Source organism: Oncorhynchus clarkii, chromosome 33 (genome assembly GCF_045791955.1).
Source record: "Oncorhynchus clarkii lewisi isolate Uvic-CL-2024 chromosome 33, UVic_Ocla_1.0, whole genome shotgun sequence".
Classification (NCBI taxonomy): Eukaryota; Metazoa; Chordata; class Actinopteri; order Salmoniformes; family Salmonidae; genus Oncorhynchus; species Oncorhynchus clarkii.
This window is the reverse complement of record NC_092179.1, coordinates 8,467,170-8,487,704: the sequence shown is the minus strand read 5'-3', so window position 1 is coordinate 8,487,704 and position 20,535 is coordinate 8,467,170. Positions and strand designations below refer to the sequence as shown.

Sequence of the window (20,535 nt, the reverse complement as noted above, 5' to 3'; positions counted from 1 at the left end):
AAAAAAATAAGGAGAGCACTTATCTGCTGAATATAACTAGTTAGTTGCTGGAAAATATATTCCCTGCCTACATACACGTCCATTTTACGGATGGAAAATGTTTTCAGGTTGTATTGTATCGTAAAATAAAAGGTTAAATAAAAATACAACATTTATTCAGCATTGATTGCAGTTGGTTTGTTGAATGTACCCAATATCACGGAGAAAGTGAAACAACCACAATCTGATTGGTCTGCACAAGAAGAAAAAAAAAATCACCCGCGCGAGCTGTCTAGCAACCGTCAAGAAAAAAGGGAGCGCAAATAAACAGTGCAAACTCGAGAAGTGAGGGGAGTACATTTTGGATGGTGAGTTTTGCTTTGTTCTTTCAACATCCTCTTTCCCTAATTTTCCATAATTTCGTTCCACATTTTAGTTTCATTAATGACTAGCCAAATATGTAGCTGTCAAAAAGTTGAAGTATAATTTGCTAGCTGGTCAGCTACAGGTTGGCTAACATTAACATTAGGCTGTTTGGTGGAGCAGGTGGCTGATTCCCGATGGAGGCTGGTTAACGTACTGTTAGGGTGGTTGATCATTGGCAATCTATTTATCTAACTATCATTGGCTAGCAATCTAATATGGTGAAGAAAAAGCTAAGATAAAGGGTAAAGCCACATGGAGGAAGGGTGGGGGCTTTCCCGGTTCACACATGTCCGTTTACTTTACACAATAAATGTTTACATTCCGCCCTGCTTGCCAAAAGCTCAAGGAAACAACTTGTTCGTGTATGGATAGATTCAAAGTGTATTTTATGCATACAGTTTATAATATATCCTTGGATAATTAATAAATAAAGCCCGAGGGAGTGTGGTATGTGGCCAATATACCACCTAAGGGCTGTTCTTAACCACGACGCAACGCGGAGTGCTAGGACACAGCCCTTAGCCGTGGTATATTGGCCATATATCACAAATCCTCGAGGTGCCTTATTGCTATTATAAACTGGTTACCAATTTAATTAGAGCAGTACAGATAAATGTTTTGTCATAGACATGGTATATGTTCTGATATACCACAGTTTTCAGCCAATCAGTATTCAGGGCTCGAACCACCCAATTTATAATGCACATTATACCATGGCATCGTTGAGTACTTGTTTCTGATTGGCTTGAAGGACATTCAAGAGCGTGCATTATTTCCCTAAATAATGGACAGTATAATTGCACTGTAGAATTAATTGCCAATAGTTGATTCTAACATGATCGATGTTTGAGCTGATTTGGAAAGCAAAAGTCGAATTGAAAACATTATTGGCATTGTTGAATTAGATTTTCATAATGGTAAGCTAGGACATACCCATAACATTCAGCCACCACCGTGCTTGAAAATATGGAGAGTGCTACTCAGTGGTGTGTTGTGTTGGATTTGCCCCAAACATAACACTTTGTATTCCTGACATAAAGTTTATTTCTTTGCCACATGTTTGTGCCTTATTGCAAACAAGATGTATATTTTGGAGTATATTTATTTTCAGTGTTGTTGATCCATCCTCAGGAGAAAACTTTTCAAAACCATTCAACTCTATTTTATATCTCCGTTTTTTTTTTCTCAAACTTCTGGGTGATTCTCGTAAAAAAATATAAAATGTTTTCTCTAAATAAGCATTGTTGTACTATTAAAGGTCAAATACACTGCATTTCAAACAGTCAGCAATAATCTAATGAATTCAGGGCTTGTGAAATTATATCTAGACTAAATTCCACAACCATAAAACCCACAAATAATTTCATTATTTTATAAAAATATTTTAATAACCTGCTTTTTAAAATGTTTTTATAATCACTGATCTGGCTTTCAAGTATGTCTATGAAAATGCCCTTTTTTGTTACAAATTTAACTAGTATCATGCACATTCACTGATAATGACTAACTTCTTGTAGTAGGAATTAGGCACTAGACAATTAACACAGGTCTCATCAACAATATCTCAAGCCCACGTGCTAGTGATTAGCCAGCTAATCTTTAGACAACTTTGATCTAGTTGCTAGCTAACAAAGTTGAACAGTTGAATTGTTATGAACACACCCTTCTGTCTGTCTCCAACTGTTTGAAAATGTCCACTTTGTTCAGATGTTGAAATCAAGTGGCCTACCTTATTTCTCAGAATGAGAACGAGTTGCCAAGTACTTATTTAATTGTGTTTTATTCTTATTGCACATTTATAAATCACAGACTAGACAGCTAGTATAATAACAGCCCTTTGGCTAAAATGCTGCTAGCGGTAAGTGGTACCCCAATGCCGCACGGACAAACTTGAGCATTAATTTTCCAGAATCAATGTTCATTGACACTCTCGTTTTAGTAGTCTGCTTTGCGCACAATTTGAGTAGTTGAGACAACATTTCTAACGATACAGTTTTTAACTTCTCTATTACAGTAAAATAATGTCTCAATGTGTTTTGGTGTCCATATGACCAATTCTGCAGGACCAAAATGCAAATAGTGAGTTGAAACCGCATGTCAGAGAGGAAGATGTGATCTCTCAATTTTGTTGGTGTGAGAGGAAGGGGGAGGAGCTTGGTATGTGTGTAAATCATAGACGAAGAGATGAAGCAAGATGTTTCACTTTTGATTAAGTCTGTTCATAAATAAGGCCAATGTGTTTCTATGGGCTTATTTTGGATCTAAACATGTCGCCTACCTTCCCACCTTTGGGACAACGACTCCTATTGTTAGGGCGGAGGCCAGTGACACACAATCTCAGTTTAATCTATTTTAAATTTAGGCTGCCTGTAACCCAACAAAATCAGGGGGAAAAAACAAGGGGTAGGAATTCTTTCTGAAGGCACTATATCTTGCTAGCTACATTGCATAACACTGCCATTTCCCCCCTCATTCAACAGAGTGATAAAAGTCTGCAAGGTGATTGATTGTGTTGTAGATTTGCCTTGGAAATGGACAGTGACAATGCCGACGGTAAGTGAATGTGATCTCACATTTCTATCCCCCTTTCTTAAAATTATGGTACCAAACCCATAGAGAAACAGTGACTGTGAGATAGTCTGATGTGTGTCTGACATCATTAGCACCCTACCTGTGAAACACAGGTCGTTAGTGACTTGGAAGTGTCAGACCTGACAGGCTCCTCGTCTAGGATCACATATGATTGGTCCCAGAGGAAAGCTAACCAGGGCAGATTGTGCTTTGAAATGGATATAATAATTTATATTAGGCCCTGGTCAACATGTAGATAAACACAAGGATTTAGCACAGCATTTAAAAGAGAAGAACTGTGGAGTGAGCTTGCTGTTTTCAATTTCTGATTCATGGTACCACTGTTGTCTTTGTGCATGTGTGTTCAATGCATATTCTAGATTATTTCTATGCAGGGCCTAGAAACCGTAGAAATTTGACTACAGGAAAAAGTCATTTAAAATATAAAATAGTTATTAACCCAATGCTCTCCTCCCTACCAGAGGGGCATGTGTGTTACATGAATGCTCCATCGTAAGTAGTAGATACCATAGAGCACGTTGAATACAGCAAATGTTTTGTTATTTTTTGTTAATATTCTCCTCCCCAGACGTGCAGGCAGGGCTGGACTCTGTGGAGGCTGAGCTGGAGGTGGTGAAGCTGCAGATAGCTGAGCTGCTGGAGAAGCAGGCTAGCCTGACCTCCAAGAGGAAACAGCTGCTCCGCAGGCTGGAAGAGCCATGTGACTCCACCCAGCCCTCTGGATCTGGACCTGCAATGACCAAGCAGGAGCTGCTGCGCTATGAGAATGATGGTACGGTAGAGGCTGTATAGGATGTGGCACATATGTACAATTTACACTGAGTGTACAAAACATTAAGAACGCCTTCCTAATATTGAGTTGCACTTCCTTTTGCCCTCAGAACAGCCTCAAGTCGTCAGGGCATGGACTCTGCAAGGGGTCGAAAGCGTTCAACAGGGATGCTGGCCCATGTTGACTCTAATGCTTCCCACAGTTGTCAAGTTTTCATGATGTGCTTTGGGTGGTGGACCATTCTTGATACACACAGGAAGCTGTTGAGTGTGAAAAACCCAGCAGTGTTGCAGTTCTTGACACACTCAAACCGGTGCGCCTGGCATCTACTATCATACTCCGGTCAAAGGCACTTAAATCGTTTGTCTTGCCCATTCAACCTCTGACTGGCACACATACACAATCCATGTCTCAATTGTCTCAAGGCTTAAAAATTATTCTTTAACCTGTCTCCCCTTCATCTACTCTAATTTGAAGTGGATTTAACAATTGACCTCAATAAGGGATTATTTTCTTAGCTTTCACCTGTATTCACCTGGTCAGTCTGTTAGGGATGCAAATTTCGGTCAATTTTGCTGCCAACTAACTGACCCTTATTAACCGGTCAACAAACAGCAAAAAAAATGGAGGTGACCAACAGAAAATACTATCAGAGATCTGAATATAATGACGAAATACTTACATTTCCGCCCTAACAATGGGAGTCGTCCCAAGGCGAGAAGGCAGGCGACAAGCTTAGGCCCAAAATAAGCCCATAGAAAAGCATTGGACATATTTTGGCGAGAGTGAAACCTCTCGCTTCGCCTCTTCCTCTCTGATACTATTCATGCATACAGTTGAAGTCGGAAGGTTACATACACTTAGGTTGGAGTCATTAAAACTCGTTTTTCAACCACTCCACAAATTTCTTGTTAACAAAGTATAGTTTTGGCAAGTCGGTTAGGACATCTACTTTGTGCATGACACAAGCAATTTTTCCAACAATTGTTTACAGACATTATTTAACTTATAATTCACTGTATCACAATTGCAGTGGGTCAAAAGTTTACATACACTAAGTTGAATGTGCCTTTAAACAGGCTAATTGTAATGACGTTCGTCTGTACGAGAGGCGGACCAAAGCGCAGCGTGGTTGTTTTGATTCATGTTTTAATAAATAACTTCACATGAACAAACTAACAAAAACAAGAAATGTGAAAACGCAAAACAGTCCTATCCTGTGACAACAAACACAGTGACAGGAACAATCACCCACAAACACACAGTGAAACCCAGGCTACCTAAGTATGATTCTCAATCAGAGACAACTAATGACACCTGCCTCTGATTGAGAACCATACTAGGCCGAAACATAGAAATACCCAAATCATAGAAAAACAAACAGACTGCCCACCCAACTCACGCCCTGACCATACTAACTACATACAAAACAAAGGAAATAGAGGTCAGAACGTGACAGTACCCCCCCCCCCAAAGGTGCGGACTCCGGCCGCAAAACCTTGACCTATAGGGGAGGGTCTGGGTGGGCGTCTGTCCGCGGTGGCGGCTCTGGCGCGGGACGCGGACCCCACTTCACCATTGTCTTAGTCCGCCTTATTGTCCGCCTCCGTGGCTTTCTCACCATGGCCACCCTTCTCAATGACCCCACTGGACAGAGGGGCTGTCTGGGACAGAGGGGCAGCTCGGGACAGAGGTGGGGCAGCTGCTCGGGACAGAGGTGGGGCAGCTGCTCGGGACAGAGGGGCAGCTGCTCGGGGCAGAGGGGCTCCGGCAGCGGCGCCGGACAGGCGGGAGGCTCCGGCAGCGGCGCCGGACAGGCGGGAGGCTCCGGCAGCGGCGCCGGACAGGCGGGAGGCTCCGGCAGCGGCGCCGGACAGGCGGGAGGCTCCGGCAGCGGCGCCGGACAGGCGGGAGCAGAGGCGCCGGACAGGCGGGAGGCTCCGGCAGCGGCGCCGGACAGGCGGGAGGCTCCGGCAGAGGCGCCGGACAGGCGGGAGGCTCCGGCAGAGGCGCCGGACAGGCGGGAGGCTCCGGCAGAGGCGCCGGACAGGCGGGAGGCTCCGGCAGAGGCGCCGGACAGGCGGGAGACTCCGGCAGCGCCGGACAGGCGGGAGACTCCGGCAGCGCTGGAGAGGAGGGAGCCCCTGTAAGGATGGGCCGGAGAGACAGCCTGGTACGGGGGGCTGCCACCGGAGGGCTGGTGCGTGGAGGTGGTGACGGATAGACCGGGCCGTGCAGGCGCACTGGAGCTCTTGAGCACCGAGCCTGCCCAACCTTACCCGGTTGAATGGTCCCGGTCGCCCTGCCAGTGCGGCGAGGTGGAATAGCCCGCACTGGGCTATGCAGGCGAACCGGGGACACCGTGCGCAAGGCTGGTGCCATGTAAGCCGGCCCAAGGAGACGCACTGGAGACCAGATGCGTAGAGCCGGCTTCATGGCACTTGGCTCGATGCCCACTCTAGCCCGGCCGATACGCGGAGCTGGAATGTACCGCACCGGGCTGTGCACCCGCACTGGGGACACCGTGCACTCCACAGCATAACACGGTGCCTGCCCGGTCTCTCTAGCCCCCCGGTAACCTCAGGAAGTTGGCTCAGGTCTCCTACCTGGCGTAGCCATACTCCCTGTTAGCCCCCCCCCAAGAAATTTTTGGGGCTGACTCCCGGGCTTCCTTGCCAACCGTGTTCCCTCATATCGCCGGCTCCTCTCTCCGGCTGCCTCTGCTCTCCTCGCTGCCTCCACCTGTTCCCATGGAAGGCGATCCTTTCCCGCCAGGATCTCCTCCCATGTGTAGCAACCCTTGCCGTCCAACACATCATCCCAAGTCCATTCCTCCTTGTGCCGCTGTTGCCCGTTACCACGCCGCTTGGTCCTGTTGCGGTGGATGATTCTGTAATGACGTTCGTCTGTACGAGAGGCGGACCAAAGCGCAGCGTGGTTGTTTTGATTCATGTTTTAATAAATAACTTCACATGAACAAACTAACAAAAACAAGAAATGTGAAACGCAAAACAGTCCTATCCTGTGACAACAAACACAGTGACAGGAACAATCACCCACAAACACACAGTGAAACCCAGGCTACCTAAGTATGATTCTCAATCAGAGGCAACTAATGACACCTGCCTCTGATTGAGAACCATACTAGGCCGAAACATAGAAATACCCAAATCATAGAAAAACAAACATAGACTGCCCACCCAACTCACGCCCTGACCATACTAACTACATACAAAACAAAGGAAATAGAGGTCAGAACGTGACACTAATTGACATCATTTGAGTCAATTGGAGATGTACCTGTGGATGTATTTCAAGGCCTCTGCTTGACATCATGGGAAAATCAAAAGAAATTAGCCAAGACCTCAGAAAAATAATTGTAGACCTCCACAAGTCTGGTTCATCCTTGGGAGCAATTTCCAAACTCCTGAAGGTACCACATTCATCTGTACAAACAATAGTACGTAAGTATAAACACCATGGGACCACGCCGCCGTCATAGCACTCAGGAAGGAGATGCCTTCTGTCTCTTAGAGATGAACATACTTTGGTGTGAAAAGTGCAAATCAATCACAGAAGAAGAAGAAGCCGCTGCTCCAAAACCGCCATCAAAAAGCCAGACTACGGTTTGCAACTGCACATGTGGACAAAGATCATAGTTTTTGGAGAAATATCCTCTGGTCTGATGAAACAAAAATAGAAGTGTTTGGCCATAATGACCATCGTTATGCTTAGAGGAAAAAGGGGGAGGCTTGCAAGCCGAAGAACACCATCCCAACCGTGAAGCACGGGGATGGCAGCATCATGTTGTGGGGGTGCTTTGCTGCAGGAGGGACTGGTGCTCTTCACAAAATGATGTGGATATATTGAAGCATCTCAAGACATCAGCCAGGAAGTTAAAGCTTGGTCGCAAATGGGTCTTCCAAATGGACAATGACCCCAAGCATACTTCCAAGGTTGTGGCAAAATGGCTTAAGGACAACAAAGTCAAGGTAATGGAGTGGCCATCACAAAGCCCTGACCTCAATCCTATAGAAAATTAGTGGGCAGAACTGAAAAAGCGTGTGCGAGCAAGGAGGCCGACAAACCTGATTCAGTTACACCAGCTCTGTCTGGAGGAATGGGCCAAAATTCACTCATCTTATTGTGGGAAGCTTGTGGATGGCTACCCAAAGCGTTTGACCCAAGTGAAACAATTTAAAAAGGCAATGCTACCAAATACTAATTGAGTGTATGTAAACTTCTGACCCACTTCGAATGTGATGAAAGAAATAAAAGCTGAAATAAATAATTCTCTCTACTATTATTATGACATTTCACATTCTTCAAATAAAGTGGTGATCCTAACTAACCCAAGACAGGGAATTTTTACTAGGATTAAATGTCAGGAATTGTGAAAAACCGAGTGTACGTTTATTTGGCTACGGTGTATGTAAACTTCCGACTTCAACTGTACAAGTACTCAACATTGTTCATTACGAACTTAATGTTAACATGCAATAATGGCAAGGCTATAACCTATTAGTGACATGCGACTCCTGTCATGAAACAGCTAATAAAGCATTTTGCCCAAATGCATTTAGCGGAAAACACAGTTCTAAAGTGCGCACCTAATGCGAGCAGTGACAGAGAGAAATCTCATTTAGAAAGCGTCAAATAGCAACTACTATGATGGGTTGCTAATATGTATAGGATTGTGCCTTTGGCTTCTGGACAACGAAATAAAGTTTATATGAAAACCAATAGAACAGGACAGAAATCCTGGTTAATGGCATGAGGAAGTCATTATAAAATAATTGCCTCCAGGTTTCTATGGATGGATTTTTTTGCAAGGCTACTTTGAAGTAAGGTAAGACACGCCTCATTATTTCAAGTAATTTAAAATGTTCAGGTTTCAAACAATTATACTGCCTCAAGCAAACATTACAAAGTGGTGGGTGACGCGCTGATAGTCAACGGTTGGCAGGCTATATATAGCCTATGCATCCAAATAGCGAATGGGAGGTGAGATAGAGAAATAAAAATAGCTCATTTTTTAATCGTGGCCACCAAAATGAACACGCGTTTTGTTGCGCAATGACTGGGCTTACAAAAGCAGGTTTCACTCCAGTAGCCTACAGGCTCTTTGAGGAGCTATTATCGCGCTGTCTGACAGGTGGTAGGCTATTCCGCTCTTCAAAATACTCTGTATGCTGTGCGTGCGGGATAAATAAAATGCATGACAGCTAACAAATATACACATGCGCCAATTTAATTCCACAAACTAAAATTATGTTAATTAACCTATAGACGGAGAAGCATGATTGGTCAAATGTTTTTTCAGCTAACCAATTAACAGTTAACCTTAACAACCCTGGTCTATGTCATGGAAAGAGCAGGTGTTCCTAAAGTTTTGTACAGTGTGTGTACAGTACCAGTCAAAAGTTTGGACACCTATTCATTCCAGGGTTTTTCTTTATTTGTACTATTTTCTACATTGTAGAATAATAGTGAAGACGTCAAAACTATGAAATAACACATATAGAATCATGTAGTAACAAAAAAAATAAGTGTTTTGTTGATTCTTCAAAGTAGCCAGCCTTTGCCTTGATGACAGATTGGCACACTCTTGGCATTCTCTCAACTAGCTTCATGAGGTAGTCACCTGGAATGCATTTCAATTAACAGGTGTGCCTTGTGGAATTTCCTTTTTTCTTAATGGGTTTGAGCCAATCAGTTGTGTTGTGACAAGGTGGGGGTGGTGAACAGAATATATTTGGTAAAAGACGAAGTCCATATTATGGCAAGAACAGCTCAAATAAGCAAAGAGAAACAACAGTCCATCATTACTTTAAGATATGAAGGTCAGTCAATAAGGAACATTTCAAGAACTTTGAAAGTTTCTTCAAGTGCAGTCGCAAAGAACATCAAGTGCTATGATAAAACTGTCTGAGGACTGCCACAGGAAAAGAAGACCCAGAGTTACCTCTGCTGCAGAGGATAAGTTCATTTGAGTTAACATTAGACCGGTGGAAATCTGTCCTTTGGTCTGATGAGTCCAAATTCTAGGTTGTTGGTTTCCACCGCCGTATCTTTGTGAGACACAGAGTAGGTGAACGGATGATCTCTGCATGTGTTGTTCCCACTGTGAAGCTTGGAGGAGGAGGTGTGATGGGGCTTTGCTGGTGACACTGTGATTTATTTAAAATTCAAGGCACACTTAACCAGCATAGCTACCACAGAATTCTGTAGCGATACGCCATCCCATCTTGTTTGCGCTTAGTGGGACTGTCATTTGTTTTTCAACAGGACAATGACCCAAAACACACCTCCAGGCTGTGTAAGGGCTATTTGACCAAGTTGCTCTCGGAGGATGTGTTGGTACCATTCTTTATTCATGGCTGTGTTCTCAGGCAAAATTGTGAGTGAGCCCACTCCCTTGGCTGAGAAGCAACCCCACACATGAATGGTCTCAGGATGCTTTACTGTTGGAATGACACAGGACTGATGGTAGCGCTCACCTTGTCTTCTCCGGACAAGCTTTTTTCCAGATGCCCCAAACAATCGGAAAGGGGATTCATCAGAGAAAATGACTTTAACCCAGTCCTCAGCAGTCCAATCCCTGTACCTTTTGCAGAATATCAGTCTGTCCCTGATGTTTTCCCTGGAGAGAAGTGGCTTCTTTGCTGCCCTTCTTGACACCAGGCCATCCTCCAAAAGTCTTCGCCTCACTGTGCGTGCAGATGCACTCACACCTGCCTGCTGCCATTCCTGAGCAAGCGCTGTACTGGTGGTGCCCCGATCATGCAGCTGAATTGTCACACCCTGACCATAATTTGCTTTGTATGTTTCTATGTTTTGTTTGGTCAGGGTGTGATCTGAGTGGGCATTCTATGTTACATGTCTAGTTTGTCTATTTCTATGTTTGGCCTGATATGGTTCTCAATCAGAGGCAGGTGTTAGTCATTGTCTCTGATTGGGAACCATATTTAGGTAGCCTGTTTGGTGTTGGGTTTTGTGGGTGATTGTTCCTGTCTCTGTGTTTGCACCAGATAGGTCTGTTTTGGGTTTTCACGTTTCTTGTTTTGTTAGTTTGTTCATGTGTAGAGTCTTTATTAAAGAACCATGAATAGAAACCACGCTGCATTTGGTCTGCCTCTCCATCAACTCAAGAAAACTGTTACATGAATCAACTTTAGAAGACGTCCTGGCGCTTGCTGGACTTTTTTGGGCGCCCTGAAGCCTTCTTCACGAGAATTGAACCGCTCTCCTCAGTTCTTGATGATCAGATAAATGGTTGATTTAGGTGCAATCTTACTGGCAGCAATATCCTTGCCTGTGAAGCCCTTTTTGTGCAAAGCAATGATGACTGCATGTGTTTTCCTTTAATCATGGCTGACAGAGGAAGAACAATGATTCCAAGCACCACCCTCCTTCTGAAGCTTCCAGTCTGTTATTCGAACTCAATCAGCATGACCGAGTGATCTCCAGCCTTGTCCTCGTGAACACTCACACCTGTGTTAACGAGAGAATCACTGACATGATGTCAGCTGGTCCTTTTGTGGCAGGGCTGAAATGCAGTGGAAATGTTTTTTTGGGGATTCAGTTCATTTGCATGGCAAAGAGGGACTTTGCAATTCATCTGATCACTCTTCATAACATTCTGGAGTATATGCAAATCACCATCATATAACTTTGAAAATGAATATTTGTGTCATTGTCAAAACTTTTGGCCACGGCTGTACATGACTCCATATGTGTTATGTCATAATTTTGATGTATTCACTATCATTCTACAATGTTTGTTAAATGAATTGAGAAGCACAACCACACTGCTGTGTGTGTAATATGTTCCAGACCTGGGTTCAAATACTATTTAAAATATCTCAATTACTTTCACACACATTTCTAAGGAAGTACTCAGATTTTATTTGAAACGTCAAGTAGTTGAATATTGGTATGTATTTTCCAATGCTCATACACTGACTCAAATACACTCAAAAACATTTAAAACAGGTATTTTGAAAAAAGTATTTGAAAATACTTTCAAATAGTAGGCTAATTATAGGAAATGAAAATACATCCAATAGAAGTAGTTGATTCGGGCCACATTATTTGAAAATACTCAAATCCATATTTTAAATAACTAATAATCAAATACATATGTATTTTAACTCCGCCTATCTTTTTGGATGTAAACATATCAGATATATCTTTCCAGGAGCTGAATTGCGCAGTTCAATTTAAAGCACAAATTAATATGTAGATTGTGCTATTTTATTAGGTGGGCTACAATCTTGAAGGCTGAATATTTTTCTGTACTGTATTTTGACATGCTTAAATGTTGTCTTTCCAAACCTAGATTTCTCGTGGTCAACAGAGCTGGGGCAGAATCTGAAGGATGTCTTCCAGCTCTCTAAGTTCCGTCCTCTCCAGCTGAAGGCCATCAACCTTAGTATGTCTGGTAAAGACCTCTTTCTAGTGATGCCCACTGGACGAGGGAAAAGCCTCTGCTATCAGCTACCTGCAGTCTGCTCTGAGGGTAAGGGGAGAACGCACACACACCCATAAAATGCATGCATACATACATGCATTACACGCACGCACACACACACACACACACCAGGTGCATATACTGAAAACACTAATGTTACAGTTCATTGAATAATTGTGTGTGCTGTGCAAACACGTACTGCAGACAGGGCTCTAAATGAACATGTTTCATTGGTAGCTCTGGTGCTCCCATTTTTTTTTAAAGTTAGGAGCACCACATGAAATTTAGGAGCACCAGAAAATAAGATTTTTTTTTCAAATTAATTGTGATACAGCCTATATTGGACCTATATGAACTTGACTTACTTTTGAACCACATGTTATGCGTTAGAAACTAATATGTAACACTGTGAAGACGTGAGTTTATTATAAAGGCTAAAATGTTAATACGAATGAATACCTGTCATTGAATTTTCAAAGTAATTTGTAGAATATTAGGTTTCTACATTGTGTAAAAGCACTATTTTCCTATTGAGATGCATTACGTTTAAAATTCTATACTATCTTTAAGAACGTCAGGTTTGTGATGACATGCAGGAGCTCGGTCATACAGTACATTCATTGCTCTCCTGAAAAAGCTGTCCCTTTTTCTTTCTGTGCCCCCAAATGTTTGGATATACTGGTAAAGTTACCAGGATGTTAGCTAGCTAGCCAATTCGTTAACATGACTGAATAAAGTTTAAAAGGGCGCACTGTGCTCCAAAAATAAAACTCCTGGTCGCACAGCAAAATATTTGGTCACATATGCAACTAAATTCGTCGCACTTTAGCGCCCTGACCGCAGATGGTTGCAGCCATTACTCGCTGCAGTGTTGTTGTTAACGTGTGTTTGTGTGCTGCCAGGTTTCACTCTGGTAGTAACTCCTCTAGTGTCTCTGATGGAGGATCAGCTCATGTACTTAAAGTCCATCGACGTTGAAGCCGTCTCTCTCAACGCATCCAGCAGTAAGGTAATGACCAACACAAACATATGTTTGATTCTTTGCTGGTATTGATTATGATTATAGCTGTAGGATTCGTGTTTGATTTGACTTCTGCTATGCACCTCAGGAACATGCTAAAATGGTCCTAGCTGAGATGACGGACTCCAAAGCGCCTTTCAAGCTGCTGTATGTGACTCCAGAGAAGATAGCGAAGAGCAAGCTGCTGATGTCGAGGCTGGAGAAGGCCTACAACGCAGGCAGGCTTAGCCGTATTGCTGTGGACGAGGTGCACTGCTGCAGCCAGTGGGGACACGACTTCAGACCTGGTGAGAGACCGTACAACTGTACTGTAAATGGACTACTTACTCTTTATTAGTCTCCTTGCTTTGTTTTGGAAGGTAAAGGGCCACTCAAACATCACTTTACGTTACAATACCCAAACAAGGATATCACCATGTAATAAACAGAACACTTCAATGTATCTCTATGCATACCACTTAGAATGCATGCCCAATAGATTCATTCTATTGAATCTATAGATTAATTAATTCTAAGGTGTATGCTGTGAGTTTTGTGTTGGGCTGATAGCCAACTACCCTTCCTCTTCCGCCAGACTACAAGCTCCTGGGGATCCTGAAGAGGCAATTCCCAAAGGTTCCGTTGCTAGGGCTGACGGCCACGGCAACCGGCAGTGTTCTAAAGGACTGTCAGAAGATCCTGTGTGTCCCTGAGCCAATCACACTCACCGCCTCCTTCAACCGCACCAACCTCTACTACGAGGTGGGCGTCATGGCAACTATACACACCTGTTTGGCAAACACCTGTTGATGTTCTTTTGACCTTTAAAAATACACACAAATACACACCCGCTGTATCTCTGCACAGAAGTATTTGAGGATCTGTACTGTTTATGTGTCTCAGGTACGCCTTAAAGACTCGAACAGTGATGATTCAGTCAGTGACATCTCCGCACTGATCAAGGAGAGATATAAGGACCAGTCAGGTACTTTGAAAGGAAAAACAAAGGATAGGTCAAAATTCAGTTTGTCCCATTTTCGAAACCATCAGCAGCTTGTTATCCAGACTTGAGGTGTTATGCTTCTGCTTTTGGCAGGGATAGTGTACGTGTTTTCCCAGAAGGATGCGGAGACGGTGTCAGCAGACCTACAGAAGAAAGGCGTCAATGCATCTCCATACCACGCTAACATGAATCCAGAGGACAAGTCACAGGTTCATCGCAAATGGGCCACCAACAAGATCCAGGTGGTGGTAGCTACTGTGGCGTTCGGGATGGGGATCGACAAGGCTGACGTCAGATTTGTCATCCATCACACCATCAGCAAGTCCATAGAGAACTACTATCAGGAGAGCGGACGAGCAGGTAGACAACTCTTTTCTCCCCACTCAAAAATGTGATAATTTAGAAACAACACCTGATCCCTTGACCTCAGAAAATGACGAATACTATTCTACATTTGGAAGAGATAAAAAATCCCCCTCTGATTTTCCAACTACGCTTCTACTTCGACCGCAGCCATGGGAGTAGACAGTTCGTTTTTAAACTCTTTTCCTCTCAAAACTCTTAACTTATTTCCCCTTATCTTTACCATGGTCATCTCTCCGTTCCTCCAGGCAGAGACGATAAGCCGGCTGACTGCATTGTGTACTTTGGCTTCAACGACATCTTCAGGATCAGCACCATGGTTGTCATGGAGAACGTAGGACAACAGAAGCTGCTGAACATGGTCGACTACTGTCAGAATGTGGACAGGTACTGAGCTGGACCAATAACAACGCTCTCATTGACAATTTCAGTTGTGTGATATCTGTGTGAGGATCAAGAGTACAGTACGTGAGTATCTCTATTGTTTTAAGGTGTCGGCGCTCAGTGATCGCTGTTCACTTTGATGAGGTTTGGGACGATGAAGGATGCAACGAGATGTGTGACGTCTGTCGCCATGGCAATGGTATGTATACAATATAGTGAACATACCACTTTTCAAATCCAACGTACATGGCGTGCTAGGGGCGTAGGAGTAGATTTGGAATTGGGCATATGAGTTACACTCCCATCGAATGGAAAGGTCTGCCATCATTTATGTTGAGTCTTCATACCTAAGATGCCTGTGTTTTTATCCAGACTATATCACGGTGGACATCACGCAGCATGCTAAAGATGTGGTCCAGATTGTGGAGCTGGCGGGCTCTCTGGAAGAGAAACTGACCCCCCTGAAGGTGACCGAGGCGTGGATGGGGAAGGGTCCGGCCAAACGCAGGAAGATGATCCAGACCACCACCCTGTCTCGCCTGGAGGTGGAGGCCATCATCACAAGCCTACTGCTGCAGGGCTACCTCAGGTACTGACTGACTTCACTTTAAACCCTTTACCAGTTCAATATGCCTACTGCTGCAGGGCTACCTCAGGTACTGACTGACTTAACTTTAAACCCTTTACCAGTTCAATATGCCTACTGCTGCAGGGCTACCTCAGGTACTGACTGACTTCACTTTAAACCCTTTACCAGTTCAATATGCCTACTGCTGCAGGGCTACCTCAGGTACTGACTGACTTCACTTTAAACCCTTTACCAGTTCAATATGCCTACTGCTGCAGGGCTACCTCAGGTACTGACTGACTTCACTTTAAACCCTTTACCAGTTCAATATGCCTACTGCTGCAGGGCTACCTCAGGTACTGACTGACTTCACTTTAAACCCTTTACCAGTTCAATATGCCTACTGCTGCAGGGCTACCTCAGGTACTGACTGACTTCACTTTAAACCCTTTACCAGTTCAATATGCCTACTGCTGCAGGGCTACCTCAGGTACTGACTGACTTCACTTTAAACCCTTTACCAGTTCAATATGCCTACTGCTGCAGGGCTACCTCAGGTACTGACTGACTTCACTTTAAACCCTTTACCAGTTCAATATGCCTACTGCTGCAGGGCTACCTCAGGTACTGACTGACTTCACTTTAAACCCTTTACCAGTTCAATATGCCTACTGCTGCAGGGCTACCTCAGGTAGGCCTACGACCTAGGGCATGTTCAGCACACCATAGGAAAAACTTTTGCAACAAAAATTGTTTTCACTTCAGGCTGTACCTCTCTAAAAGAACAGATCCTTGTCTTACATCAGGTACTGACTAAGGACAAATAGGGTTGTCTGGAGAGAATTGTGAGGTCACAATGGACTTGTACTACTGCACAGCTGGTTGATTTTAGATTGTTGATCTTTGTTTGATACCCTTTTCCCCCACTCTTCTCCACAGTGAAGACTTCAGTTTCACTCCATACACCACCTACTTCTACCTGAAGCTGGGTGGTAAGGCACCACTGCTGAAGAACCAGAGTCACTCCATCACCATGAAGATGAGGAGGACAGGCCTGGACGCCAACACGGTCAGTACTACACAGCAAACGGTACAGGAATCATTCAGGCAGGAAGCCTTTGGGTGCATCTCAAGAGACTAAAGTGGCCTCCTCCCATCTGCACGGAATCAATATGATAAATGACTACCCGGTAATAGCTTTTTTTGGTTGTCATTTATTTTCTAGTCCGTGCAGACTAAGGATAGGAAGCCACTTTTGTCTGAAAATACGTACATCATGTCTCATCTTTTCTGCTTATCACATTTTTTTCTATTTCTCCTTCTGCACTTCTGAAATATTTCAGTGTAATGTGTAATTATTTCCCTGTACTTTACTCAACTTTCTCGCCGTCTCAATCCTCATGTCTTTGCCCCGTCTTCTCTCTGCCCTTTCAATCCGTTTAGTCTTCCCTGTATCTGCTCTGTGTACCTCCTATTGTTTACTTGTCTACTTACCTGCAGGTAAGTGAAGTATGTTGTCAGTTTCTTTTCCTTTCAGGCCAGCGGATGAAGGATCTCGATTTTTCTTCAGCATTTTGATTGATTGAATAATACAATCAACAAAATCAGAGCGTTTTCCCTTTTTTTATCAATGTTAATTATTCTTTTAAAGATTGGGTAGAATCATTCTTACCATCATTCTTATTCCTAATCACTCTATGTAAATCACTGTAGTTCTAATGCTGTAGGTTTTCTAAACAATGTAGTGTTGCGTAGTACCAGACAGGCGCCGATATCAGGGCTCCAAGTGTAGTACAACACCTGTGGGTTTGGGTGTTGCTGAGACCTAGGCCTACTTATCTAATCCATGTTGATATTTGCTAAAGGTGACCAAGGTTTCGGTAATGGCCGATCACAATCAGTCCTAACACCTTGATATGGGAATGATTCATGTTTCTGGTTCTCCCATGTCAATTCTAAAACCCCTTCTCTTACGTTATTACCCACACCTAGCTTAGGTGAATGAGTGAGTGAATGTGTGTGATATGTGAGAGACAGACAGGTTAAAGCTGTTGTTAATAACCTACAGGTAAAAGTGTCCCAGGTAAAGACCAAAGAAGGAAAGAGATCTGGTGACAATGCTGCAAACTCCCCTGTCACCAAGAAAGTCAAGAGAGACCTCTAGTGCCCCCCTGAAGAGACCAAAGAAAAAGTACAGTTCCCCGATTCTCTATTCAACCCACTGCATCTATGGCATGACACTGTCTGGGCAACCATGTGTATGTCAATCAGGTTAAAGACAAATCTGTAACGTTGGGCCCTGAATGATATCCAGAATGCATAATTATTCATAAAATAATAGAATATGCATGATGTCATACAGTACCATTAAAGTTTGGACCTACCAACTCATTCAAGGGTTTTTCTTTTTTTACATTGTAGGATAATAATGAAGACATCAAAACTATGAAATAATACATATGGAATCATGTAGTAACCAAAAAAGTGTTAAACAAATATATTTGAGATTCTTTAAAGTAGCCACCCTTTGCCTTGATGACAACTTTGTACACTCTTGGCATTCTGTCAACCAGCTTCATGAGGTAGTCACCTGGAATGCATTTCAATTAACAGGTGTGCCTGTGGAATTTCTTTCCTTAATGACGGTCAGTCAATCTGGAAAATGTCAAGAATTTTGAAAGTTTCTTCAAGTGCAGTTGCAAAAACCATGAAGTGCTATGATGAAACTGGCTCTCATGAAGACAGCCACAGGAAAGGAAGACCCAGAGTTACCTCTGCTGCAGAGGATAAGTTCAAATAAATTATTCAGAGTTCAAGTAACAGACACGTCTCAATATCACCTTTTCAGAGGAGACTGCGTTGAATCAGGCCTTTGCTGCAAAGAAACCACTACTAAAAGGACACCAATAAGAAGAGACTTGCATGAGCCAAGAAAAATGAGCAATGGACATTGGACCGTTGGAAATCTGTCCTTTTGGTCTGATGAGTCCACATTTTAGATTTTTGGTTCCAACCGCCGCGTCTTTGTGAGACGCAGAGTAGGTGAACGGATGATCTCTGCATGCGTGGTTCCCACGTGAAGCATGGAGGAGGAGGTGTGAGGGTGCTTTTCTGGTGACACCGTCAGTGATTTATTTAGAATTCAAGGCACACTTAACCAGCATGGCTACCACAGGATTCTGCAACGATATGCCATCCCATCTGGTTTGCGCTTGTTTTTCAACAGGACAATGACACAAAACACAGTCTAAGACTGTTGAAAAAGCATTCATCATGAAGCTGGTTGAGAGAATGCCAAGACTGCAAAGCTGTCAAGGCAAAGGGTTGCTACTTTGAAGAATCTCAAATATAAAATATATTTTGATTTAACACTTTTTTTGGTTACTACATGATTCCATATGTGGTATTTCATAGTTTGACTGCACTATTATTCTACAATGTAGACAATGGTAAAAATAAAGAAAAACCCTTGAATGAGTTGGTGTGTCCAAACTTTTTACTGGTACTGTATTTCTGTAAACACTCATAACCATTGTTACAGCTTTCATGGTTTGTGTCCTAACTCAGTCCTGTGTGTATGTCCTGTCAATGTCTACACACATGGCTGTAGATTCATTATGGAGCATGCTTTCACTAACTTGCGCTATGCCACACTAACATTGGGGTTCACTAACATGGTTCTGCATAACAACATGCCCAATCCAACCATCTTCGATTTAGGATTGGTTCTTCAGTAACGTCAGGGGTTATTGACACTTCCTGTTGTCTCCCATAGGAGGACCAATTAGCTGCTGGAGTTAAAAAGGTGGTGGTGACCTCCCAGCCTCCTCCTCCCGTTGCCCCCAACAACAGCAGCACTCCCCCTCCCAGACACAACAAACTGATCAAGATGGATAAAGAGCAGCAGAATCTGGCCAGGAAACAAGACAAGGACCATGAACAGACAGAAAGTCAGACAGGGTACGACCAGAATGACCCTGCTGCCGCCCAGCCCACTGCCATTGAAGTAGACGTAGAGATCAATATTATAGAGAATGTTAATGACAGCGAATCCCCACTACCACCATTAAAACTAAATTCAAAACCTAAATCAACAACCCCTCAAAAGAAGCGAAGGAAACCCTGTACTGCTGCGGTCCCAGCTCCTTCAGAAGGTGCAGTTACAGACTCTGACCACCGGAGGCCAGCATTGGTCAACTCTCCCTCCCAGGTCTCCATCATCTCTGAGGCTGCAGTGGAGGAGCTCTGTGACCTGAGGAACTACTACAGCAAACAGCTGAGGCGGATAAACTACATTTCCCATGAGTACTTGCAGAATCAGGGGTGCTCAGACCCAGGGGTGCTGGCCTGTATCAGAGAGCCACTAAAGAGCCTGCGCCTCCCCCGTGGCTCAACCATCGCCCGGACGGCACGCAACCTGTGGACCAGAGTCAGCTCCAGAAGGAAACTCATCCAAAGATGAACCTTGACCTTACATGGGACAGTTAACATTCAGATGTGGACAATACTGTATCTCTCTTTCACGTCTCACGTTGCCAGACCTAGAGCCCTGGGGCAGACAAATCTACTTTTTTCTGTGCCACTTAATGTTCTATTTTTCTGGATTGGCTTTGACAGAGAATATCCCCATCCGAGTTAGTTTGTAATATTTTACGGTTGGATTAATACCACTGTTAGCCTAAGATGAAGAGCTGTTTTTGTTGACATTTCAATATTTTACTTTGGATAAACGAACTCCCATGAACTGAAAGGTTTGTTGAACTGAAGAATGTTTTCACAATGTCACTTTTTTTTAAATATTCAAACATTCCCTAATTTAACAGCCACAATGTGCACGCTAGTGAATTTAATTCACTCTAATACGGTTTATAATACTGCACTGCAGCTTTGGAATAAGAAGGTCCATTCACATTGGAGGAACACAGTATATATCTTTAGCTATTATTAATAAAAATCTGATTTTAAAATGTAAATT

The 20,535-nt window shown here is 43.4% G+C and overlaps 3 protein-coding genes across 3 annotated transcripts in view; 2 read left to right on the top strand and 1 right to left on the bottom strand.

Annotated features, from left to right (window-relative positions):
* LOC139392792 (pyridine nucleotide-disulphide oxidoreductase domain 1) overlaps positions 1-20,535 on the bottom strand; it is a 783,634-nt gene that overhangs the window by 754,234 nt on the left and 8,865 nt on the right. The gene's annotated exons all lie outside the window — the stretch shown is intronic.
* Positions 213-20,533, top strand: LOC139392788 (ATP-dependent DNA helicase Q1-like). Its single transcript, XM_071141042.1, has 15 exons — positions 213-347; positions 2,886-2,958; positions 3,566-3,769; positions 12,111-12,290; positions 13,145-13,251; positions 13,352-13,550; positions 13,838-14,004; positions 14,146-14,227; positions 14,339-14,605; positions 14,857-14,995; positions 15,100-15,191; positions 15,365-15,581; positions 16,500-16,629; positions 17,629-17,751; positions 19,336-20,533. The coding sequence occupies exons 2-14, from the start codon at positions 2,937-2,939 to the stop codon at positions 17,722-17,724; spliced, it is 1,902 nt and encodes a 633-aa protein (XP_070997143.1). The 5' UTR covers positions 213-347; positions 2,886-2,936; the 3' UTR covers positions 17,725-17,751; positions 19,336-20,533.
* Positions 19,178-20,022, top strand: LOC139392556 (uncharacterized). Its single transcript, XM_071140602.1, has 2 exons — positions 19,178-19,237; positions 19,336-20,022. The coding sequence occupies exons 1-2, from the start codon at positions 19,178-19,180 to the stop codon at positions 20,020-20,022; spliced, it is 747 nt and encodes a 248-aa protein (XP_070996703.1).